This window comes from Chelonoidis abingdonii, chromosome 1 (assembly GCF_003597395.2).
Source record: "Chelonoidis abingdonii isolate Lonesome George chromosome 1, CheloAbing_2.0, whole genome shotgun sequence".
Classification (NCBI taxonomy): Eukaryota; Metazoa; Chordata; order Testudines; family Testudinidae; genus Chelonoidis; species Chelonoidis abingdonii.
The window spans coordinates 40,811,518-40,836,372 of record NC_133769.1 but is presented as its reverse complement, the minus strand read 5'-3'; the positions used below and the strand labels follow the sequence as shown (position 1 = coordinate 40,836,372).

Genomic DNA, 24,855 nt, shown 5'->3' with positions numbered 1-24,855 from the left:
CTGGGGGGAGCCGGTCCTGCTGAGGGTTGAGCCCCCACCCCTGGTGCTTGCAGAGTAGTGGAAGCTGCCGCTGCTGCACAATGCGCTTTTCCTAGCCTACAGCACCTTCAGCCTCCTTGTGTGCCTCATCTCCAGTGCCAGTGGGCTGTGCCTGTATAGGGGAAGGCAGGGGCACCTCCCAATTATAGTACAGTACCTGTATTAAATTGCTTGTTTAAAATGTATATAATGCCTTTTGTCTGGCAAAAAAAAAAAAAAATCCCTGGAACCTAACCCCTCCCCCATTTACATTAATTCTTATGGGGAGAGCGGATTCGTTTAACACTGTTTCACTTAGTTGCATTTTTCAGGACATAACTACAACGTTAAGTGAGGAGTTACTGAACAAGTATTATCCAACCATTCTCTTTCATTACACTTAAACTAAAGTGAATAGTGCAGTAACAACATAGAAATGTTTTTGCCCTCTTATCATTACTCAGATATATAAAGATGAACCTATAAACTGTTTTCTCTACACTTTTTTTTGTAGCAAAAAAATTAAAAACTAAGGCATCGATCCTGCAGTGAGCTCCATGCACATAAACCTCCATTGATTTCACTGGAAATCCATGTGGATGTCCATATGGCTATCAGGCACTAAATAATTTCAGTTGTTTTCTGTGTTCGTCCTCTTATGCAAATATAAAGTAGCAAAAGCTTATAGGGAGCAATGTACATAGGAAAGTAGCTAAGCACAGCCAGGCTGTCATCCTTTTAGGGGTCTGAGGAGTTTGTGACTTATGCTTCTTTAGAACATCCTAAATATGTAGGTACCTAGTCCAAACATGCAGTAATGCTCATTAATGTTGTTGGGAATTATAAATGTCTATTGAATGAAGAGCAAAAAAACTGGTTTAGGTGAGTGTCAGAATTTGCTTTCTGTTGTTCTGCAGTTGTTCTAGTTTAAACATACATTATTTACATGATTATTTTCAGTTCTCAAAAGGATGTATCATTCCATCCAGTATGAAGATCATCAAAGTATGAAAGCCCATTCAATACCTCAACATCACATGAAAGTATTTCTAGACTCATTAAGTAGTCAAGGACCAGAAGAAGTACAGCAGTTTGTGCATTCTCCAATCTCGGTATACCAACAGGGAAATCATTATATATACATGGGCAGCACCGACGTAGCAGGGCCTTTGTTAGAGTTAGTGCATCCAGTTACGTCTCCTCTCCAACATCCAGGACTAAGCTTCTGTGGACCTCTGGAGCAGCAGCATATTCAAGTGTACCATACACCGTCTCAACAAGGCCATCAAATAGAAATGCAACAAAATCATTTGGTCAAACAAGTACAATTTCAGATAGAGGCTCAGCCCTCCCCTGAAGTGCAATTTAATACATCAGCCTCTGAATGTGAAAGAAGATTGTCATGTATTTCTCCACCTATGAAGAAAAGGAAAATTGACATGCCTGTAGAAGAGAACTACAGTAATAGTCAAGGTGCTCTGCAGAATGTACCTATTACTGTTCTAACAATGCCTAGCCATACCCAACAGCAGGCTTACAATTCTCTTCAACAAGAACTGCTAACTGTAGATAGGAATCAACTATATGGGCTTGCACCTGCTACAGGAACAAATGGCCATCTGCCTGATGTAGAATCATGGGCAGTTTGTCCTCATGCAATTTGCCCTGAAGCTCAGAATATGGTGAATACCCCTGTTTATCGGGATGCCTGTGGTGGTATTCAGATTGGTGAAATGGCTATGAATATGACTAGCATTAAGTTAGAAGAAAGCAAGGATAATATTCAAGCTGGTTCAGAAGCTAGAAAGAGTATTCAGGAGAGTCCTGTTCCTAGCACACCCTGTTTCCCAGTGCAGTGTGTAAATAAGAATGGAAATATGCACCTTCCTTTCGCTGTACAGAGTGGAAAGAGGATGTATCAATCAGCTGAATACTGGGATGAGCAACAGATGCAGGTAAGCACAAATATGAAGCTCTTGGTGGGATGTATGTTTGTGACTTCTCTGGGTCCAGTCCTAGACCTTTCTGCTTCTCCAAGCTGGGTTTTCTATTTCTCATATTAACTCCTTCTCAGGGGAAGGTGAGGTCAGGTGGGATTATGCATCGAGACCAAAATAGTTAGTCTGAAGCTTTAGCTGCCTTTTATCTGCCTAAAATATACATGTTAAACTCTTCAGGAAGTTTTTGTGCATGTATAAATCATTCCTGAACAGGCTTCAGAGATACAATATTAAACATTGCAAAATTAGCTTTTCCTGTTTGTCTTTGCATAATGTACTCTAATAATCAAACTTCCCTACTGATAGGATATTACCATGTTAAAAGATAAAACTTTTTACACCAAAAATTTGAAATGTACCTGTGTAGATAATTTTTTTTTCATTCTACCTTATAACAAATTTAGGCAAGATGCTCCAGGTGGATGGTCTTGTGCCTGCGTGCAACTCCGTGGCCCCATGTTCATATTCAACCCCAGTTGCACTGCACAGGTCTCAATGAAGGTAGACCAAGGTGTGGAGGTGTTTTTTGTTTATAAGAAACTAGGGATCCTTGTCAAAACTGTGGCTTTGGGGCTATGTCTAATAAAACTGTGATTCTGTAATGTATAAATTGTAGAAAAATATTTCTCATTCAGGCAACTGCCCCTACTTCTGGGTATTAGACAAAAGAATTCTCTGTTAACTTAGTTCTGGTATGAACCGTACTGAAAAGCACTAATTACAGTACATATTATATATTGTGAAGTAACTTGGCCAAAAGCAGTGTGTCCTTTAATTAAAAATCTTGTTTAACTATAGATTTGTTGGCAAAACTAGCACAATATTTTTTACAAACCTTAATTTAGCTGATTGCATGAACAACACTAATCAACTATACTTGTTTTAAACTTGGTCTTCTCCTTTCTCCCCTCCCCCCCATGTAGCTGAATATAAACCTAAAATTGTGGGATTATGGTAACATTGTTTGGGGACAGAAATGGACAAGGGCTGTAATAGTTGTCATTTATAGTCCTAATTTGGTTGTTGTAGCCACCCCCTGGAGTTTCCCTCTTTTTTTTTTTTTTCTCACTCTCCCCCTTCCCCCTAGGAAAAAGATTTAAAGGGGCCATGGTCTCTAAACCCCAAAGGGGTTACACAAGTACTGTAGTGCAATCTCTTTATCATGAAAGTTGAACTTATAAATGTAGAAATATGTACAAAAAAAGCGTTCAAAAATAAAACAATGTAAAACTTTAGAGCCTACAAGTCCGCTCAGTCTTACTGCTTGCTCAGTCAGTTGCTCAGACAGACAAGCTTGTTTACATTTGCAGGAGATAATGCTGTCCACTTCTTGTTTACAGTGTCACCTGAAAGTGAGAACAGGCATTTGCATGAAACTGTTGTAGCCAGCATTGCAAGATATTTATGTGCCAGATGCACTAAAGATACTTCAACCACCATTCCACCACATACGTCCATGCTGATAACAATCCAAAGCAGTGCATACCAACGCATTGTTCATTTTCATCATCTGAGTCAGATGCCACGAGCAGAAGTTTGATTTTCTTTTTTGATGGTTCTGGTTCTGTAGTTTCCACATCAGAGTGTTGCTCTTTTAAAACTTCTGAAAGCATGCTCCCCACCCAGTACTGCTCAGATTTTTAGAAGGCACTTCAGATTCTTAAATCTTGGGTCGAGTGCTGTAGCTATCTTGAGAAATCTCACATTGGTACCTTCTTTGCGTTTTGTCAGATCTGCAGTGAAAGTATTCTTAAAATGAACATCATGATGGATCATCATCCAAGACTGCTGTAACATGAAATATATGGCAGAATGTGGGTAAAATACAGAGGCAGGAGACATACAATTCTCCCCCAAGGAGTTCAATCACAAATTTAATTAACACTTTTTTTTTTTTTTTTTTTTAAAACAAGCTTCATCAGCATGGAAGCATGTCCTCTGGAATGGTGGCCAAAGCATGAAGGGACATACAAATGCTTAGCATATCTGGCATGTAAATACCTTGCAATGCCTGCTACAAAAATGCTATGCGAAAATCTGTTCTCACTTTCAGGTGACACTGTAAAAAAGAAGTGGGCAGCATTATCTCCTGTAAATGTAAACAAACTTTGTTTCTCTTAGCGATTAGTTGAACAAGAGGTAGGACTGAGTGGACTTGTAGGCTCTAAAATTTTACATTGCACTCAAAAAAAAAAAAAACAGTTATGTAACAAACAAATCTACATTTTTTTGCACATTCACAATGAAGAGATTGCGCTATGGTACTTGTATGAGGTGAATTGAAAAATACTATTTCTCATCATTTTTACAGTGCAAATATTTGTCATAAAATGATATAAAATGAGTACGGTATACCTTGTATTCTGTGTTGTAATTGAAATCAATATATTTGAAAATTAAAAAAAAATCAAAAATATTTAAATTTCAATTGATATTCTAGTTTTTAACAGAGCGATTAAAACTGAGATTGTGATTCATTTTTTTGTTAATCGCATGAGTTAACTGTGGTTAATCAGCAGCCCTAGAATTTATCCATTTACTTTATCGTGATACAATTTTTTTTAAATGATTTGCTGAAATACAAGTATACATACCACCCTTTTTCCATTACTTAGTAAGTCTGTTATATTTTACACAACTATATTAATAAACTCTTATTCTAGTGGTCATTGAACATTATCCTTCCAAACATTCATACAATGACAGGTTCAAATATTTTTGACTGTGATAAATATCAATATGACAGACCAGTAGTACCCAGCACTTTCTTCCCACTCTTCTTACAGATGCCATGTTTTCCCTCTTTCTCACTGAGTACTTATGACTTCCATTAAGTATATGCTGTGAGTATATATTAAATATAGTTTATGCACAAAGACTAAGGGGAGATTTGCAAAGGCACAAAGTGTAGTTTGATGCCCAGCCCTGCCCCTCCCGCTGTTTTCTCAAACTAATACTGAATTTATTTGAATAAGCATTAACTTGCATCAACACAGCTTGCTTATGCTTAGTATGAATATATACTAAATACACAGTATGAACTTTACTCTTCTCAGACAACTAGAGCAATTTTTTTGGAGGGGGGGAAGGGGAAGATGGACCTTCCCGCAACTAGCAAGGAGGCTTCACGTGTGGGCTGGTCTAGCATCTGCTGCAACCTCAGACAACTTGTGTGGGATTGGATCTGCAAATTGGGCAGCCTGCCATGAACAGCCTGTTCCTCCAGGAGCAGCCATTCCGCCCCACTCATTACTACTTGTTGTGTAGCCCCACAGTGGGGTTTATGATATCTAGAGAGGGTCTTGCATTAGCCCCAGTCCATATACATCACTAAGACTTGGTGCATTAAGACTATACTGGGTGTGAAAGACCCTTGGACTCCCATGTTGGAATCTATTGAATCTCCCTCAGCCCAGGATATTGTAAACACTTAAAATATTTACAGCTAACATTTGTTTCATATTATATAAACACATGCATAGTGTTTGTGTTTTTTTTTTTTTTGTTTTGTTTTGTTTTTTAAATGAGTATGTGACTCTTGGACTGACTTTTTTCCACTGTTTAGATCCAACACTGCAGTCCTTCTAAAACAGTAATGCAAGGATTAAATAACCTAGTTCACTAGGTATGGTACGAAATAGAAACCTGGGACCCTTTATATGGTGCAAAGTTGATGCAGGGAGAGAGAACCGATTTTGTGTGTGTGTATGTATTGCCTCCTCTTCCTAAGTGTGTACTTCCTGAGCAATGGGGAAAAAATAATTCATTGTGTTTATAACTTAAATCTTAATGTATAGATACAAAACATAACAACCGGTGGAAAATACATAGATTTAAACTAGTGCTGTATCCCTCAGAGCAGTCAGGCTCTGTCTGCTGCCACCTTCCTTACCCTTGATAAATCATTTTTTACATTCCTTTACCAAGTACTTGTCTTCAGGCAGAAACTTCCCATAGGGTCTCATTTTGTTCTAGCCAAGGGGTAAAAAGTAACCAACATATATGGCAAAAAGTACATGCAATTTTAATCTATTTCAGTTTATGTATTTGAATGTTTACAAAAAAAATATTTCCCTACATTTAAAAAAAATGGTTTTAACCCAGCAATGCCTCATTAAAGGAAGCTAAAACCAAATAAAAAAGGAGACAAGTGAATCTGAATGATTTGATATTACATCTCTACAAATTTATTAGTGAAACTAATAAGCTTTCCTTAATAGGGCCTTGTTTTATTTTCCAGATGATCACTGTAGCTACTGAAACAACTATTTTGAGATTCATCTGCACACAAGATCTCTGAATCATCTTTGTGATGTTGCCTGAGGAGCCTTCCTTAGCTGCCTTATGTTAAAGTGAACTGTGCTGTACCAGCAGAGTCATGTTTGTTGTAAGTATTCTTTTGCAGCTGTACAGTGAGGTCTCTTAATGTGCAATGCTATATTTCAGTAATTAATGGAGATGATTATTGAACTATATCATTTCACATTACTTAACAAGTTCGTGTTCCTCAAGGATCACCACTTGTTTCACTCTACAACTGCTCCTGCAGGTTCCTCAGACAATAGCATTAAAAATAGCACCTGATTTGTCTCTTTCATGCTATGTTTCTTAGTGGCTCCGCTGGTCTCCTGGAAATTTTAATATAAACAGCAGGTTGAAAGAATTACCTCTTCCAAATAGCAAAGTGGAGAAACTGAAGCAGTAAATAGCAAGCATGTTCCAGCTAGCTCTAGATATGCTTGCTAGTCATTAAAGATCAGACAGGGCAGGTGAGAGCACTGAAGTGAGGTCAGTAAAGGTTGGGAAAGTTGTTTCTCTTCTTTTCTCCTGTTTGTGGTGGTGAGGAAAAAATTCTTCTTTCGTTTCTTTTTCCTTGTTTTCTCCTTGCAGACTGAACTCTTTTCTCTTCTCCCATATTAACCTCCCCCAACTTTTATCTTCCTTCTTTCCATTAAGGTTCTCTAAAAAGAAGCCTTACGCTTCATTGTGACTTTTCATAAGAACGGCCATACTGGGTCAGATCAAAGGTCCATCTACCCATGTTCTGTCTTCTGACAATGGTCAATGCCAGGTGCCCTAGAGCAGTGGTTCTCAAAGCCCGTCTGCTGCTTGTTCAGGGAAAGCCCCTGGCAGGCTGGGCTGGTTTGTTTACAGGCCACATCTGTGGGAAGCGGGCGGGCTGAGGGATGTGCTGGCCACCGCTTCCCGCCACCCCCATTGGCCTGGAGCAGTGAACTGCAGCCAGTGGGAGCCGCGATCGGCCGAACCTGTTGACATGGCACGTAAACAAACAGGCCTGGCCTGCCAGGGGCTTTCCCTGAACAAGCGGTGGACCAGCTTTGAGAACCACTGCCCTAGAGGGAATGAACAGAACAGGTAAATCATCAAGTGATCCATCCCCTATCACTCATTCCCAGCTTCAGGCAAATGGAGGCCATTGACACCATCCCTGGCCATTCTGGCTAATAGCCATTAATGGGTCTATCCTCCATGAACTTATCTAGTTCTTTTTTCAAATGCTGTTATAGTCTTGGCCTCCACAACATCCTCTGGCAAAGCGTTCCAAAGGTTGACACTGTGTTGTGTGGAGGGAAAAAAAATCTTACTTTTTGTTTGTTTTAAACCTGCTACCTATTAATTTCATTTGGTGGCCCCTAGTTCTTGTGTTATGAGAAGGAGTAAATAACATTTCCTTATTTACTTTCTCTACACAGTAATGATTTTATAGACCTCTATCATATCCCTTCTTAGTTGTCTATTTTCCAAGCTGAAAAGTCCAAGTCTTATTAATCTCTCCTCATATGGCAGCCATTCCATACCCTTAATCATTTTTGTTGGCCTTTTTTTAATCTTTTCCAAGTCCAATATATCTTTTTTTGAGATATGGCGACCACATCTGCATGCAGTATTCAAGATGTGGGTATACCATGAATTTATCTAGAGGCAATATGATATTTCTATCTTATTATATATTCCTGTCTTAATGATTCCCAACATTGTTTTCTTTTTTGACCATTGCTGCACAGAGGGGATGTTTTCAGACAGCTATCCACAATGACTCCAAGATCTTTTCTTGAGTAGTAACAGCTAATTAAGACCCCGCTATTTAAATGTATAGTTGGGATTATCCCCTCCAACGTGCATTACTTTGCATTTATCAACATTGAGTTTCATCTGCTGTTTCAGCTGTCACCAGTTTTGAGAGAGCTTGTTGTAGCTCTTCACAGTCTGCCTGGGACTTAACTATCTTGAGTGGTTTTGTATCATCTGCAAATTTTGCCACCTTACTGTTTACCCCTTTTTCCAGATCATCTATGAATATGTTGAATAGGACTTGTCCCAGTGCTGACCCTGGGGGACACCGCTATTTATCTCTCTCCACTCTGAAAACTGATCATTTATTCCTACCCTCTGTTTCCTATCTTCTAACATTTTACTAGTCCATGAGAGAACCTTACCTCTTATCCCATGACTGCTTACTTTGCTTAAGAGCCTTTGGTGAGTACACTATGTCCACTGAATCCTCCTTGTCCACATGCTTGTTGACCCCCTCAAAGAATTCTAGTAGATCGGTGAGGCATGATTTCCCTTTACAAAAAACTTGTTGACTATTCCTCAACAAATTTATGTTCATTTATGCTTACCGACCTGTAATTGCGAGGGTCACCTCTGGAACCCTTTTTAAAAATTGGCATCACATTAGCTATCCTCCAGTCATTTGGTGCAGAAGCTGATTTAAATGATAGGTTAAAGACGACAGTTAGTGGTCCTGCATATCTCCCCATCCATTTCAAGTAATCCTTTTATTCATATTCCTGTGAACTCATTAATTCCACACTCTACCTCTTTGATTCCTGCTCCAGTTACAGTACTTCTCACTCATTTTGTTTATCTCTGTACTCTTGCTTTGACACTCTCTAGCTAGGAGTTGCATTTTCACTTGCCACCTTTTGCACTGGGAGCTTTCTTCTGTGAACTGTTTCCTCTTTAAAACTGTTCTCCATCTCCTCCCTAGCTCATGGACTGACTCTCTCGGTAAACTAATTTTGTGCTAACATGGAAACAAAATGTATTCTAAGCTACAACAATCTAAACTGTATAGAAATTGAAACAATATCATCTTTATAAAAGGATTATTTTGCAATCTCCCTCTTCCCCACTCCCCAGGAAAAAAGCTCTTGTAAAAGGCGGTACTAATATATCGATAAAGAAGCCCACTATTTTTAGAGGCTCATACTGTGTGTCTGCAGTGGGTAATCATAATAAAATTGAGACAATTGAATTGCTCCTGATCTGGAGGTTCAATTTTTTTTTTTAATTACAAAAACGAAAGTCTTTAGAATAATTTTTCTTAGCTTCTAGAGTACTCATTGCCTTGGCAAGCAATGTGATGCAAAAGAAAAATAAGCAATACAATACTACTGACACCTTTAAATATGATTGCCCACAAACACTATATTAAAAATATTATTTGGCTTCCAAAGTCAAATACTCAAAAGCTGGGAAATGCCAGATATATGGTTGCCTCTGTGGCTTTAGTTCTGCCTGCCTCCCCCTTGTATGTATGATTACATAATATTGTAGCATCATGCATATACCTGGGGTGGGGGACAGAGCTAAGGTTTCTGAGGCAACCCGGCATTTCCTAGTTTTTTGAGTAATTGATGTTTTGTATGTAATTGCCTTGAATTTCTTAAGAAAAAGGGGGAAAAACAAATGTTATCATGTGGTTAAGTAACAAAATGGATAATATAAAATGTTCCCCAGCCTAAAGATAGGGGATCTGGTGGCAACCCCTATAATAACACAGATGAAAACTTTACCAAGTACCAAAACCAAAAAAGAGTGCTTTTAGCTTGTGCTCCAAAGGCTGCCAGACTTAGGCTCTAGGCTGGGGAATGAGTTCCAAGGGTGAAGACCCTCTACAATGAACTCTGCTGCTAGTCCTGCAGAATTAAATTCCAGGAACTAACTGTAATGATCTTGGGGTTCATTAAACAAACCAAATGAGTGTGAAAGAAATAAAATTTTAACAAAACTGGAGAGCTTCTGTGATGAGTGGCTGCACTCAGCCCTGATGGTCCCAACCCCTGCTTCCAGGGCACAACTCCAAATTCCTATATTCATAATACTGTCCCTTATTAGGGAATGTCTCTAAATTACAATGTTCTACAAACATCTCTCTACATTAACAAGATCACCTGGAATGCTATTAGATAGCTCTGGCTGGGTATTAAGTGGGACACTCTCAAGTTGCTGGGTTTCAGACTACTCAGACCTTTAAAGATTGTCACCAATACCTTGAATTGACACAAAGAGGTTGACAGTAACCTGTTAGCTGTTTAATGGTCTGTCAGACTTAGAATACGGGCAGCTGACTTTTTTGTTCTTTCTGAAGCTTCTTTCAGTGGCGCTATTCTGTTCGGGTTTGATGCTGTAACCAATTACTATTATGTTAAATGACCTGGGACTCCCTTACTTGCGAGGCTGCCTCTCTGTGTGATACTGGCAAAGATGTAGTCAGTGGAGGCACTTGAGATCAAGTACCCATAACATAAAAGAATGGTTAGTGTAGCATTCCCATTGTGGGTTCCTTGGCTTTGCAGCTCACTCTACCTGCCTCCTTTGGTTAGAAATATCTCTAATTTGTTCTTCAGGGCATGCTGGAAGGTTTTGATACAGGCAGGTGGCAAGGGATATGGTTTAAGGTAACACATATTGTTTGGAGACTGCTGTTTTTGTAAACAAATGAAGCTGATTGGGATAGGGATTATACAAATTCTACAATATTAAATAATGGCAGAGTGCACAGAGCTGGGATGGGCCCTCTTAAATATGTATCTTTATAAATTGAAAGAAAATAAATAAATTTGACTTGAAATCACTTGACTGGAATATGTTAAGCAGGGGTCTGTGTCTGTGCATAATAAGGCCTACTTCCTAATGGCAATGTCTTGCACATGTGTCAGCTTTTGGCTTTTGTTCAATGTATTATGACACAGATTCAGTAACTGCTGCAAAATAGTAAAGCTTTAAACCTAAAGACATCAACTTCTAAAAATCCTTTCTCTGCCATCAAAATTTAAATAAACTCTCCTAATTGCTGACAAAGTATTTTTCAAAATAGTGGCCAAAAAGACTTGAAATGAGGCCTCAATATTGCCAGATAGTATTGTAAAACATTTTGGAGAAGGATAATCTTGTTTTGCATATCTAAAAGCAGGATGTAAAACTGCTGAGATTATACAGTTTATAATGAAAATGCTAAGAGAACTTAAATATTAAGTACAATATCAGCACATACTAAAGGTTATAATCTTTCTTTGCCTATAATACCAAACTTTTTTTCTCAAATGGCTGTCTTATTTTTTTTCCTTCTGGTTACACAGGATTCTCAGTCACTGCCACACTTGCAGATACAGACTGATTTACGTCTTCCTTGCAAACTCAAACCAGAAGAAGGAGCTAATTTTTGGAAGAAGTGGGCACAAATGAAAAATGAGGATGTGTGGAAAGATGCTGGAAAAAACCCTCAGGGATTTGGAAGTAGGATTTTTAATTTATTTTTCACTGCTCACTTGAAAAAAAGAGGTCCTTATATGTCATCTAAAGATTTAGGGCCTGATTTTTGTTCAAGTATCTTTCTCCCCAAGTCATCCCATTGAAATCCATGATTAAGGGTTGCAAAATTAGTTATAAAATAAGGCTCTGTGTAAACCACAATTTCACAGACTGCACAGAAATAGTGAGATTAGCCCAATACTGTGACTTTTTTGCAACCGTGGGGAGGCAGAAAGAGGCATCCCTGTTTTTGCCTCTCCTCTGTTGGAAAAATCAAAGTATTGGGCTAATACAGCTGCTGCAGTTGAGGGCTGGAGGTTGAGATGTCTCATCATGTGATGCTAACTGTCTGGCCCAGCTCTCACCCAGCCTGCCACTGCTACTTCCTATCTGGCCAGCAGAGAGACAGGGAAGGTGCTGACAGTGCATGGATTAGGAGATCTTGGCCTAGCTTAGCCCACTGCACCGCAGTCCACAGCAGGCTGAGGGGAGATACTGCAGGTGCTGAGAGGGATTTTCCTCTTGGAGCATGAGCATGTGTGTGAGGGGGGCCAGACCTGGGATAGATGGATGGCGCCATGTGGTGATACACAGCCCGCCCCAGGGGCCAGCTATGCCCACTCCCTAGAGTGGGACTGGCCTGCCACTTACCTGCCCTCCCCAGGATGGGATCAGCCCACTTAACCCGCCATAAGCAGTGTCTGCCTCAGCTGGGAGGTGGAAGCTGGGATGCTTGCTTGGAAAAATTGCAGCAGTTCAGCAGGGGAGGGGACTCAGCAACTGTGCATGTTCTGATATTTTGTGAAATTCCAACACTTACCCCTGAAGCTGTTGTGATTCAGTACAAAATACAATGCAGTTTACACAGGGTTTTAGTTGTAAACTGCTCCTTCAGAATATTTCAACTATCAGTTTCCAGAAACATTATGTATTTGGTTATGTAGTGGTTTGTCACTTATAAAAAAAAAAAAACAAAAAACCCCAAACTTCTCAGCATTAAAAAACCATGCAAGAAATTACACATTTATTAGAGAGAAGAAAGGTTTATGCTAACTTGACAAATAACAGGAGAAAAATAACCTGGCTTAAATATGCTCTTTTCACATTATAGAAAGAAAACCAATGACTTTTAGGGAAGACGTCCTTTCAGTGCCAATAGGAGAACTGAATTACGGGCTGTGCCTAATGACCAAAGAAGCTAGAAAGGAAGATGGTTCCTCTTATGAAGCAGACGTGTTGTATTATTTCTTCCTTTGTATTCAAAAGGTAAACATAAAATGCTGTTGAATGACTATTGGACTCCTACTATAAACAGAGAATTAGATCTTTCATGAAAAGTGTCATTTTCCCCTTCAGGACATATCCCATGACAGCTAGTTGCCAAAGAAAATCTGAGAGCTGATTGTAGCTACTCATGCCAAGTTGAAAAAGTGTATATTCCCTTTCCTGAAACAGTGTCACTAATGTAATGTGTTCTGCCCAATCCCATAAAATAATTTGTTAAAAGATAGAATTAAACAGTGGAAGCTTTTAGTTTTGTACCTAAGGATGGTGGGGGTTGGAATTCGAGGGGTTTGGAGAGGGGCACAATTCGGGCTTTTTGAGGCATAATAGGATTCCTCAATGCTCCGCATACTAAAGCTTTCATGATAAGAGATCCAAAATAGTGCTTTTTGTTTTTCTTTTTTTTTTTTTTGGAGGGACACCCACAGCTTGTTGTTCAGTTCATCCTTCAAGATGTGTTGCTAAGGGAACTTAGTGTGGAGCAGGAGTTAGCCTATAAAATAGATAGGGCATAGGTGCAGGTAGTGTTAACAGCAATTGGCTGAACTGTTAGAATATAGGTATTAATTTTGTTAGTGTAGACCAGGCCAGTGATACTAGATTTGAACCTTCTTCCAGTAAGTTTTAAATACCTGTATTGCTGATACCTGATCAATAGGATTAATGAGCTTTACATTCTTGAAGTGTTTCTGAATTCACTGTGTTCTTGCAAAACTCACTTTCCAGTTTATTCTTGTTCAGACGACTAAAGTCTAAATGAAGAAAGTTGATATATGCATGTCGCAGGCATTATTGAGACAGACTTTTTGGGTGGAAGAGAGATGTGTTTCATTCCTCCCCCCATAATAATTTAAATAGAACAAACTTAAAATCCAGTTTTTAAAAATGTACTAGTTTAGGGAAATTGCTCTCTCATGCAAGGGTCAGTAGAACTTTGTCAGTGATTCATTTAAAACATGGGGTTATTATTTTTTTACAATGAATCATTTAAATTCCAACATGCTAGCCCACTTCACTAGGGAAAATGTTACTGTGAAATGATGAAGACTTACTGATGTTCCTGTTCTTCTGTACTGACTGAGTTTTATGTTTTTGTAGAGTTTACATTCTGAGTCATTTTATGGTTGAGACATACAGAAGTTAACTAACTTAGGCCTGGGCTACACTAGCACGATGGGGGAGGTGTTGAAACTAAGATACGTAACTTCAGCTACGGTATTCGCATAGCTGAAGTCGAAGTATCTTAGTTTGACTTACCTGCCCGTCCTCATGATGGTGAGTCAACTGCCGTGGCTCCCCCATCAACTCTGCTTACTCCTCCTGCTGAGGTGGAGTACAGGTGTCGATTAGCGGATCGATTTACCACGTCCAGATGAAACACAATAAATTGATCCCCAATACACTGAACACTACCCACTGATCCGGCGGCTAGTATAGACACACCCTTAGTTATAAAATGAGGTCTAGTAAAACAAAGCTTTCATTTCAGTTATTATCCTACCCACATCCATTTCTTTTTTATTCATAGTATATGTTTGACAATGACAGAATTGACAACATTTTTGCTGATCTTTATTATGTGAAGTTTTTGGAAAGACTTCATGGAGTGATGAAGGGATGGTGTCCAAGAGTGAGCCCCTCTGGTAAGTGGAGAAACATTTGGATGGGAAATGAAGCCTGTACTTGACTAGTATGTTCTAAAATCAATTTATTTGTATCAATATTTGTTTCCAGGGTATATTCTGTCTAGTTGTATCATGGAGGAAATGTTATGGGACTGCAAACAACTTGGAGCACATTCTCCTGCTACTCTTCTGTTCACACTAATGTATTTCAACACTAAGTAAGAATGTTTTATATAAAAGTCTTTCATGTCTGAGTCCATGTAGCCTACCAAATGGCTTAGTTTTTTGTAATTGCTGAAAAAGATTTTCCAAACTCCTTCTGTCCCCTGCATACCAAACAGATGGATTGGTAAATATACTTTAATGCTTGCCAAAACCTTACTATTTGTGTTTTGCTCAAGTTCTCATTGTCTCTTGATGTTTAGTGCACATGGTGAACTGACGGGTGGGAAGTGGATAGTACATGTTAGAAGTAGTTGTTAGATTTATTTTCCCTGATTACTCATATCTAACTTTTCATAAGCTACAGTACTGAAAGACAAACCTCTTATCATAACTTATATAATTCATTTTCTCTTTTTTATACGTCTTTTTTTACAACAGAACTATCATGTTGGCTATTTTCACAACCACAAACAATATTTATGTGGAAACCCTGCAGGACTCATTATGGAGTCTTATAAGATACAATCCCTGTATGCTGTTTATGTAAATTCTTAATAACTTGGTATTATTTCTTTTCTTGTGCTGTCAGTTTATGAACATCCATTAATATTGTTTCCATTTTCAATGTCAAGCAAGCTATGTATACATTGCAATAAAACACAGCTGGAAGATAATATATTATTCATTAGTGCAGGGGTCGGCAGCCTTCGGAGCACAGCCCATCAGGTAATCTGCTGGCAGGCCGTGAGACATTTTGTTTACATTGACGGTCTTCAGGCACAGCCCCCCGCAGCTCCCAGTGGCCGCAGTTCACCGTTCTCAGCCAGTGGGAGCAGGACTGCCTGGGGGGGTGGCAAGTGGGGCAATTTGCCTCAGGCCCCCACGAGAATATAGTATTCCATTGTATTGCAACTTTTTTTTGTGGAAGGGGCCCTTGAAATTGCTTTGCTCCAGGCCCGCTGAATCCTCTGGGCGGCCGTGAATGGGAACTGTGGGAAGCGGTGGGCCGCAGGGACATGCTGACAGCCGCTTTCTGCAGCTCCCGTTGGCTGAGAATGGAAAAATGCAGCCACTAGGAGCTGGGGTGGGGCATGCCTGCAGACAGTCAACATCAGCAAAATGTCTCATGGCCCACCAACAGATTACCCTGCATTAGTGGTCTTAAGCTATTACACTTCCCTCCCTCCTCTTCTCCCCACCCCACTTGCTTACCCTAATTGTATAATTTAGCATTTTAATTTACGTAATTACATTGGTATTGTTCATCTCAAATTGGAATTTAACTTTCTAAAAACAGGTTGGAATCAAGAAATCCTATAATAGATGTTGACTTATTCTTCCTTTGTACAAAAATATCTTCTCTTTATAAAATTAAATATTCTGAAATTATTTATAAGATAGACATAAATCAATGATTCTTCCTGACCACACACTACTTGTGCTCAGTTATATTACAAGATGATCTTTGACTCTTCTGAGGATGTGCATTGACAAAAACATTAAGATAAACATTTACTAAGTTTTAAAGTAACTGTTTCAAACCATATTTGGTCTGAATTTCACTTTCTTTTAAAATTATCTGGTAAATAATATCTTTTAAAATATTTAGTAGTGCCTTTACTTTTTAATAAAATAATCACTGTTCTGTGCAAGGCAAGTTTTGTATTTTTCATCTGTTGCTGCAGTTAACAAAGAAATACCATTCCTAGTTTTTAAATAGTTTTTCTTTCTGCACCAGAATCAACAAAAACACAAAGCAATATTAACATTAATTACAAGATGTGCCCAAATATTAGGGGGTATAGAGACTTAAATGTTTTGCCAAAAACAGAAACTTTTATATATAAAACTTTATTTTGCACTCTTATAAAAGACAGCATTACTCTTTTTATAGTTGAAATGAATTTCGGTGTGTAATGATTTTAAACAGATTGGAATTAAATAACATCACAATAGGCTGTGCATTCCTACTCACCTATGATCTGTCATTAAGCTAAAAATTAAGGCCCCAGTTCTTCAAAGCACTTAAGTACTGATGCAAATTCCAATGAAGTAAATGGAAAGACTCTCCAAAGCCAACAGAACTCAAGGGTTATGGTTTTAACCACGTGCTTAGCTTCAAGCACATACTTAAATGCTTTGTTGAATAAGAGCTGGAGGGTGTGTCTACACAGGGATTAAAGACCTGGTTAGCCTAGGTCAGTTGACTTGGGCTCATGGACTCAGGTTGCGGAGCTAAAAATCGCTGTGTAGATGTTCAGTCTCAGGCTGGACCTCGAGTCTTTGGACCATCCCCTTCACAGGGTCCCAGAGCTCAGGCTCCAGCTCAAGCCCCAACATCTACACTGTGATATTTTCAGTCCTGGAGCCCAATTCAGCTGATGTGGTCGAGCTGTAAGTGTTGTATCCCTATGTATACGTACACTAAGTGCCTTTAACTACCCAAAAGTGTACCAATATTTTAACCTTCCCCAAACAAAAAAAAGTTAGAAGCATTCAGAATGGGTTTATTTTGAAAGATTATTCTATTTACTATGCTGTAATAAATAGCTCTCAGATGGAGAATCTGATTTTGGGTTGTTAAAATTATTTTTTAGTCTATCTTCCTGTTTCTCTTTCATATTGATTTATGTGCCTTTTATTTATGGTAGTGGAAGGCAGAGCTGATTATTTGCTATTAAAGATTCTTTATAATGTTGTTTAAGACTCCTTGGTAACCAAATTAGGAGTATACTACAAGCGGAGTAAGATCTCAAACAACCCTTGTTTTCACTGAAGTCCCAATCCAGAGAAACTTCAGTGAGACTACTCACAATGTGTAAAATTAAGCATGTGCATAAGTCTTTGCACGATTAAATGATGTTTTCTAATATAGTATCAGATCGCGCAAATACTCGCTTTTCTGGTACTACTCATGTGAGTAAAGTTACTTCCAGGATCCAGTCCATAGATTAACTTCCAAAAAAACCCACCTGTATAGTATAGTGAGGTCTTAAGGAATGTTTTATCTCTCTGTCCTCACTTCTGGTTTTGGCACAATGCAGAAGGGACCTTTCTGAAATTTGAGATGGGGTCTAGATGAGTTCATATAATTAGTTGAAGTCAGAATGTGACTTTGAACAGGTAGGATTATATTCTGAATTCTTGCTGTGCCATAAAACTGTACTATTGAATCAAATTATTCTGGGTTTACACAGGTATAACAGGTCAGAATTTGGTCCACAGTCCAAAGTTATACTTTTAATCGAGAATCTGGAAAGCCTTTTAACAAATACTTCTGCTCACTTAAAAAAAAAACTTCAATACTTCCTGCCCAGTCTGCCAACTCTTTCTCTCCAAAACCGAATTATAATTGTTTTTCTCTTGTATATGAGTAGGTATTTCATACTGAAAACTGTGGAGCAGCATGCACAGCTCGCCTTTTCCAAAATACTGAAGCAGACCAGGAAAAATACAGGCATTGGAAAGGACAAATGTTCTGTTATACGATTCCTGAGGCTTTCTGGACAGATTCTTGGAGGACGAAAAGGTTTGAACTCATTAGACTAGGATAATACCCTTTAAAATGATTGTCAAGTATCAGAGGGGTAGCTGTGTTAGTCTGGATCTGTAAAAGCAGCAAAGAATCCTGTAGCACCTTATAGACTAACAGACATTTTGGAGCACGAGCTTTCATGGGTGAATACCCACTTTGTCAGATGCATGTAGTGGAAACTTCCAGGGGCAGGTATATATATGCGAGCAAGCTAGAGATAACGAGGTTAGTTCAATCAGGGAGGATGAGGCCCTGTTCTAGCAGTTGAGGTGTGAAAGGCCAAGGAGGGGAAATGGTTTTGTGTTGGCAAACCATTCCAGTCTTTGTTTAATCCTGAGCTGATGGTGTCAAATTGCAGATGAAGAGCTCAGCAGTTTCTCTTTGGAAGCCTGGTCCTGAAATTTTTTTGCTGCAGATGGCCAACTTAGATCTGCTATAGTGTGGCCAGGGAGGTTTGAAGTGTTCTGCTACAGGTTTTTAATATGCCATTCCTAATATCTTATTTGTGTCTATTTATCCTTTTCATAGAGACTGTCCCAGTTTTGGCGATGTACTAGCAGAGGGGCATTGCTGGCATATATGCGTAATATTACATTTGGTGACATGCAGTGATTGTGTCGCTGTGTAGATAGTGGGCAGAGTTGTTTGGGTATTGCTTGGATTGGTTCCTGACTAGAGTTACTATGGCAGTGTGCAGTTACTGGTGAGAATATCCTTCAGGTTGTGGGTGAGAACTGGCTGCCACCTCAGCTGTGAAAGTGTCGTTGATCATTGTCCAGGATTGCTGTATATCCCTAGATGTGCGTTGAGGGTTTTAGCTGGGGATGTAACGTGATGGCCAGTGAGTCCTGTTGTTTCTTTCTGGGTTTGTCTTGCAGTAAGGTTTCTGGTACACGTCTGGCTCTGTGACTGTTCCTTATTTCTCGTGTGGTATTGTAGTTTATGGTAACTGCACACGCGCCAAAGTAACTCTAGCTCAGGAACCAATCCAGCAACAAACTCGATGCACTACTGCCCACATATCTACACCAGCGACACCATCACAGGCCCTAACCAGATCAGCCACACCATCACCAGTTCATTCACCTGCACGTCCACCAATGTAATATACGCCATCATATGCCAGCAATGCCCCTCTGCTATGAAATTTCCACTACATGCATCTGACGAAGTGGGTATTCACCCACGAAAGCTCATGCTCCAAAACGTCTGTTAGTCTACAAGGTGCTACAGGATTCTTTGCTGCTTTTAAAATGATTGTGTGCCATTGTTTGTCACTAAGGTTGTGAAGGACATGACAAAAAAGCCGCCTTGGCAATTTCTTTGGAATCTGAGCACTGCTGTTAGGGTACGTATATGCTTAGACTCTGTTCCAGCAGAGAGAACTGTGTAGGTGAACCCCTCCTACTGTGCAAAGCCCCATTTAAGTCAGTGGGGTTGTTTAGGGAAACAGGGGTTTGCCTGTGTAGAGTCAGTCTCGGGCCTGGAGCTTTAGATTGTATTCCCCACCCCTAGTGATGCACATCTAAGTTGGGACCCTCAAATGCACTCAGCATTGGCCTAACTCTGCACCCACTGAAAGCAATTAGAGCAAAGGTAGGCCAGCACCAAGTACAGGGTATTCTTAAAAATTCCAACTTTCATGTTTTTGGCGATTTTTCTAACTTTTTATTAAAGCTGTCTCCCTATTTCCTTTCTCTTCTCTCCTTGCATGCTTGTCTTTTTGCATCTTTTTTACATCTGGTTCTTTTAGAAACCCAGACATAGGATTTGTTTCACAGGGGCCATTATGCTATGTATATTTTAGATCAGTTATGCTCAAAATGCTTGGGCCAATTCCTTGCTCTCTGAACCCCTCCTAATTTACAAACGCGCACGCATATCTGCTCTCTTCAGAGTGTATGTTTCTTTCCTTAAAACCATAGCCTGTCATCAACCTGTGTGTGGAGTTCACATTGACATTCTTTAGGGGAGAGGGGCAGGCTATTGTCCTAGCCATTTTCCAGAATGGTTGGGGGTAATGGAACTAGCCTATCTGAAAGTTTAACAAACTACAGCTCATTCTGTGCTCTGGACTGTCAAGTGATTGGCTTCATTCTCCAGTTACTACAGGTCTACCATACGTACATACATAATGGTTGAGTATCTTCTCTGCAGCCATAAGGCACAGGCTGCTTAAAGAAATAGCATCAGACATATGCGCAAATGAAATCCCTGCCCCCACCCGAGAGGACTGTGCATGTACAGATGAACTCTTGAGGTGATTCCTAAATTATAGAATGAGAGGATACGTTCAGACTCTACAAGAGCATTAAACAGTGGTTGCTGTAACTTTTTTCTGAATAGAGTTGGTCTGCAGAAAGGCTGGATGTGTATTTTATTCTTTTTGGGTCACTTTCTGCAAGTATTGAACAGCATGGCATTCCATAACACTTTCTTTATGCTGCAAAAGTTTGAGGCATCCTATTATATGCTTTGTGGGAATAACTTGCACAGCTTCCCTATGTTACTGTGTGATCTTATTGGCATTTCTTTCAGGTTGTTTGATGGTCACTTGTTACAGCTTGTCTTAAATTGAGGGAAGGACCCATATTTTTTTTGTTTGTCTGGAGCTGCAACGCTGATTGAGGCCTCTGTGTTACTTTAATATAAACCAGTATGCATCCCATCTACTACAGTAAAGAATGCTAACCACTTAAGTTTAAGCACTTTGACTTCTTAGGCCATGGCTACACTGGTGCTTTACAGCGCTGCAACTTTCACGCTCAGGGGTGTGAAAAAAACACTCCCCTGAGTGCTGCAAGATACAGCGCTGTAAAGCCTCAGTGTAAACAGTGCTGCAGCGCTGGGAGTGCAGCTCCCAGCGCTGCAAGCTACACCTGTAGAGGATGTGGAGTATGTGCAGCGCTGGGAGAGCTCTCTCCCAGCACTGGCACTGCGACCATGCTTGCACTTCAAAGCGCTGCTGCAGCAGCGCTTTGAAGTTTCAAGTGTAGCCATACCTTTAATGAAAATGAGTTTGAGTAGTAGGGTTGCAGCTACTCCTAAAGTGCTGAGTGGAGGCCATGACTTGGTTTCCAGAGGGTCTAAAGCAACTTTAATAAAAAACAAAACATAGTTTACAAAGAAATAGGATTTCATCCAAGGAAATTGTATAGGATTTACTTAGAAGAATGGAGGATTTGGAGTCCTTAGAAAGGTTCAGTATTGCCTTTTCTCTTTATCCCCCTCATCTCCTTTCCCTTTCTGCCACTTTGGGGAATGACACTTTCTCTACTTATCCAGTGGGAGCTAAACACTACCCACCAAGACGTGCAACAGAATTTTTACCTGTTTACAAATCAGTCCCTTCCATGATGCCCAGGCATTCACTAGGCTAGTGAAATGGCATCAATCCTAGTGATCCAGCTCCTGGAGCCCTTGAGCTGATTGCAAGGGAAAATTCCTGTCTCATACACTTTTTTTTATTTTATGTTTTGTGCAAAGCATTTTAAAATGATTCCTAGCCCAAAAAGCATATGTAATTTTTTAAAAGGCTTTGCAAAATCAAGTAATTTAGGAAGCAATCGCTCATACAATCATTGGTTGTTTTTAGAGGATTTTCAGAGAGGTGCACATATGCCCATAAAGTCAGACTGCTTCAGACTGGATCTGCAACACCTATGATGGGGTTCTGCAGACACAATGAATGAAATCCTGCCTCATTGAAATCAATAGGACTTTTGTCATTGACTTCACTGGGGTCAGGATTTCACCTCATACATTCAGAAAACTCATCACTGGTAAATAATTTTTTACATGAACAATTGGTTTTTATTAGGTTAAATCCTTTTGTTTTAGGTCAGCCATACAACTCACAGTATACGTTTTTATAGCTACATGTTTTTAGCTGCCACTGTCTGCAGGGCCTATTTTACTGTTGCGTGAGCTTCACCCTCTGTTTCTTATGATACAATTGTGCATACTGATGATCAGTATGGGTAACATTTATCTGCTAGTACAACATGCTAGATTGGCTTTATTCTCCTAAGCTGTCAGTCATTTAGGCACAGACTAGGTCAGACATTGGCAAGAGCAATAAGTTTCTCCATACTACAATAATGACGTGCCTGTTGTTTGAAACATTCAGCTGCTATAAAAACACATTATTTAAAGGAGCCACATTGAAATAAGACTGTTTAAAATACTATTATTGATCAAAAACTTTCATCTATAAAAATACTTTATTGAAACTAAATGTGTTGTGAATGCACTACACACTATTTGCCTCTTTTTTGATTTGCAGATGAGACTTATGTGGAACAACCTGAAAACCCAGACAACCCTTTGCAGTGCCCCATAAAACTGTATGACTTCTATTGCTTTAAATGGTAAGTCTCTCTAAGGACTTATTTTCTACACTAGTTTTAAACATTTGATGGCTTTCATCGTCGTTTCATCATACTAGCTATAACACCTTTAGCAGTTCACAGAGAAAGATTTTTCTCTTCTATAATGATTGACTTCCCTCATTTAATACTTGGGCTTCACACCACAACAAACACCTATTCCAGCCTGAGTTTGGCAAGAGTGTATCATTGCTAAGTCAAAGAGGAATGCCTAAAGCTAGCAACTTTCTATGTGTGGGAGCAAATATATCTTATTACATAATAAAGAAGAAAGTCAGTTCTGATTTTGCTATTAAAAGGAGTATAACTAAGTAGTGTGTTGCTTGGTATAATTTAAACTTTCCTTATAGCCCCCAGGGTGTCAAAGGGCCAACTGATGCCTTCTATCTGGTCCCTGAACCAGTCGTGGCACCAAACAGTCCTATCTGGTACTCTGCTCAGCCTGTGACAGTGGATGTGATGGAGCAGATGTTGACCAGAATTCTGATGGTCAAGGAGGTCCAAGAAGCACATGCAAAGACCCATATATCAACATAGCAACAAGGACAAATGGATAAGTTACAATGTTGCCCTTATTACAAAGTTGTAAATGCAATATTTTTTTTTTCATAAGGCATGGAAGACTGTCTATAGCTAACACTTTCTTTTTACTAGAAGATGACTGAATGCTATTAGTAAATAGCCTTTAACAGTACCAATTTGCTAAATTCCACAAAGTGGATTTCCTATTTTGTTCATATTTGTCTAATTTATACTAGCACCTAAAGAGGGACAGATGTGGTTCTAGTGCTAACACTGTAAAACACCAGTTAAATCAGAGTCCCAAACCTGTCATTTTGATTAATTTATAAGTACAAGCTCTTTAAACTAAATTGACAGTGGGACATGTATACAAATTCAGTTTTTATCAAAGTCCTCAATGGAAATAGTGGTTACTGAATACTATTACTTTACACTGTGACTTACTAATAGTCCAATGCAGGCATAATTTTCTCTATAAAACAAGACTGACTTTTACATTTTTTTCCTTGTTAAAAGGATGCTTCCATGACTAGTCTATTTGCAAAGGATAGACTTTGGAGAAATAGATTTCTTACTCCTCTCAAAGAACTAACAGCCTTAAATGCCTTGTGGCTAATGTTTTAATGTAAGCTATCCAACCTTATACAAATATTACTTTCTTTAGTTAGCAGGGAAAGAATTTACCTCACTTTCAAAAGCTAGGGCAATAAAGACACCAGAAGCCCTGAGACTGTTCCTATTTCTAGGTTGTGGGTATGTGCATCGATAAATTTCTCACTACATCCTTGACACTTTATTGGACTCAACTGTGTATGTACAGAAGGCTTGCATAACACAGATCTATACAAATTTACCTCAGTTCAGTAATCTAGTGCCTTACCACAACCCAGCCACGTAAACATTGTAGCAGTGGCTGTAAAGTATCTTGTTGACATAAATTCACCTTTTCCAGGGAGATTTTGTACATTTTTCACATGATGATAATACTGTATAGATCACCAGTAGGAAAAATGGATTTTGTTTGTGGAAGTATTATACATTATGCTATGTTATCTTATTTACAAACTCAACACTAATTGTCTTGAAAATAAACTTTTTGCTTTTGATAGTGTTGTCAAAATTACATTTAAACATGAAGAGGAAACAAATGAATTGACCCACTGTTTTTGAATAGCTCACTAAAACCAGACTCAGATCATATTGTGCATAAACAATAAATGGGTTAAGATCACTTCTCTTCAAATGCTTGACTGAAGAAGAATGCTGCCACTTTATATTTGTACACTATGAGTGGAGGCAGTAGTTTTTGATCTAAGATGGGAGATGTTACTATTGACAGTGACAAATATCTAGTGCAGTTCATGACCCCTAGGGCCAACATGGCTGATTTAAAATTAAATAGGGATGGCATCTGATCTGGTTTATGAGTATATGCATGTTCTCACTCTCTCTCTACAGATACACACATATAACCTGCTGTAAATCTCCAGAAACATTTAAATGAATGTGTTGCAAATTGCCATTCTGAACATATTTTTCTCACCTTCTCTCTTCATAGTAGAGATGGGAGAGAAAAATATGTTCAGAATGGCAAAGACCTAATAAATAATCCAGCCCATCTCTGCTAATAGAGGCTTGTTCCTACAGACTTCTCCAAACTCATGTTCAATTGCAAATGATGGGGCTTCTTCCTCTCAAGAATAGCCTCCCTTCTGAATTGATGAAGCTTTTCCTGCTCAGCTTAGATTTTCTTTCCT

The 24,855-nt window shown here is 39.1% G+C and overlaps 1 protein-coding gene across 1 annotated transcript; it reads left to right on the top strand.

Annotated features, from left to right (window-relative positions):
• Positions 1 to 982: 982 nt before the first annotated feature.
• On the top strand, positions 983 to 24,064 carry LOC116818464 (transcriptional regulator QRICH1-like). The gene is made up of 8 exons (XM_032769367.2): positions 983 to 1,973; positions 11,408 to 11,564; positions 12,691 to 12,845; positions 14,392 to 14,506; positions 14,598 to 14,706; positions 18,031 to 18,182; positions 22,474 to 22,558; positions 22,927 to 24,064. Exons 1-8 carry the CDS (start codon positions 990 to 992, stop codon positions 23,111 to 23,113), a joined length of 1,944 nt encoding a protein of 647 aa, XP_032625258.1. The 5' UTR covers positions 983 to 989; the 3' UTR covers positions 23,114 to 24,064.
• Positions 24,065 to 24,855: the final 791 nt, after the last annotated feature.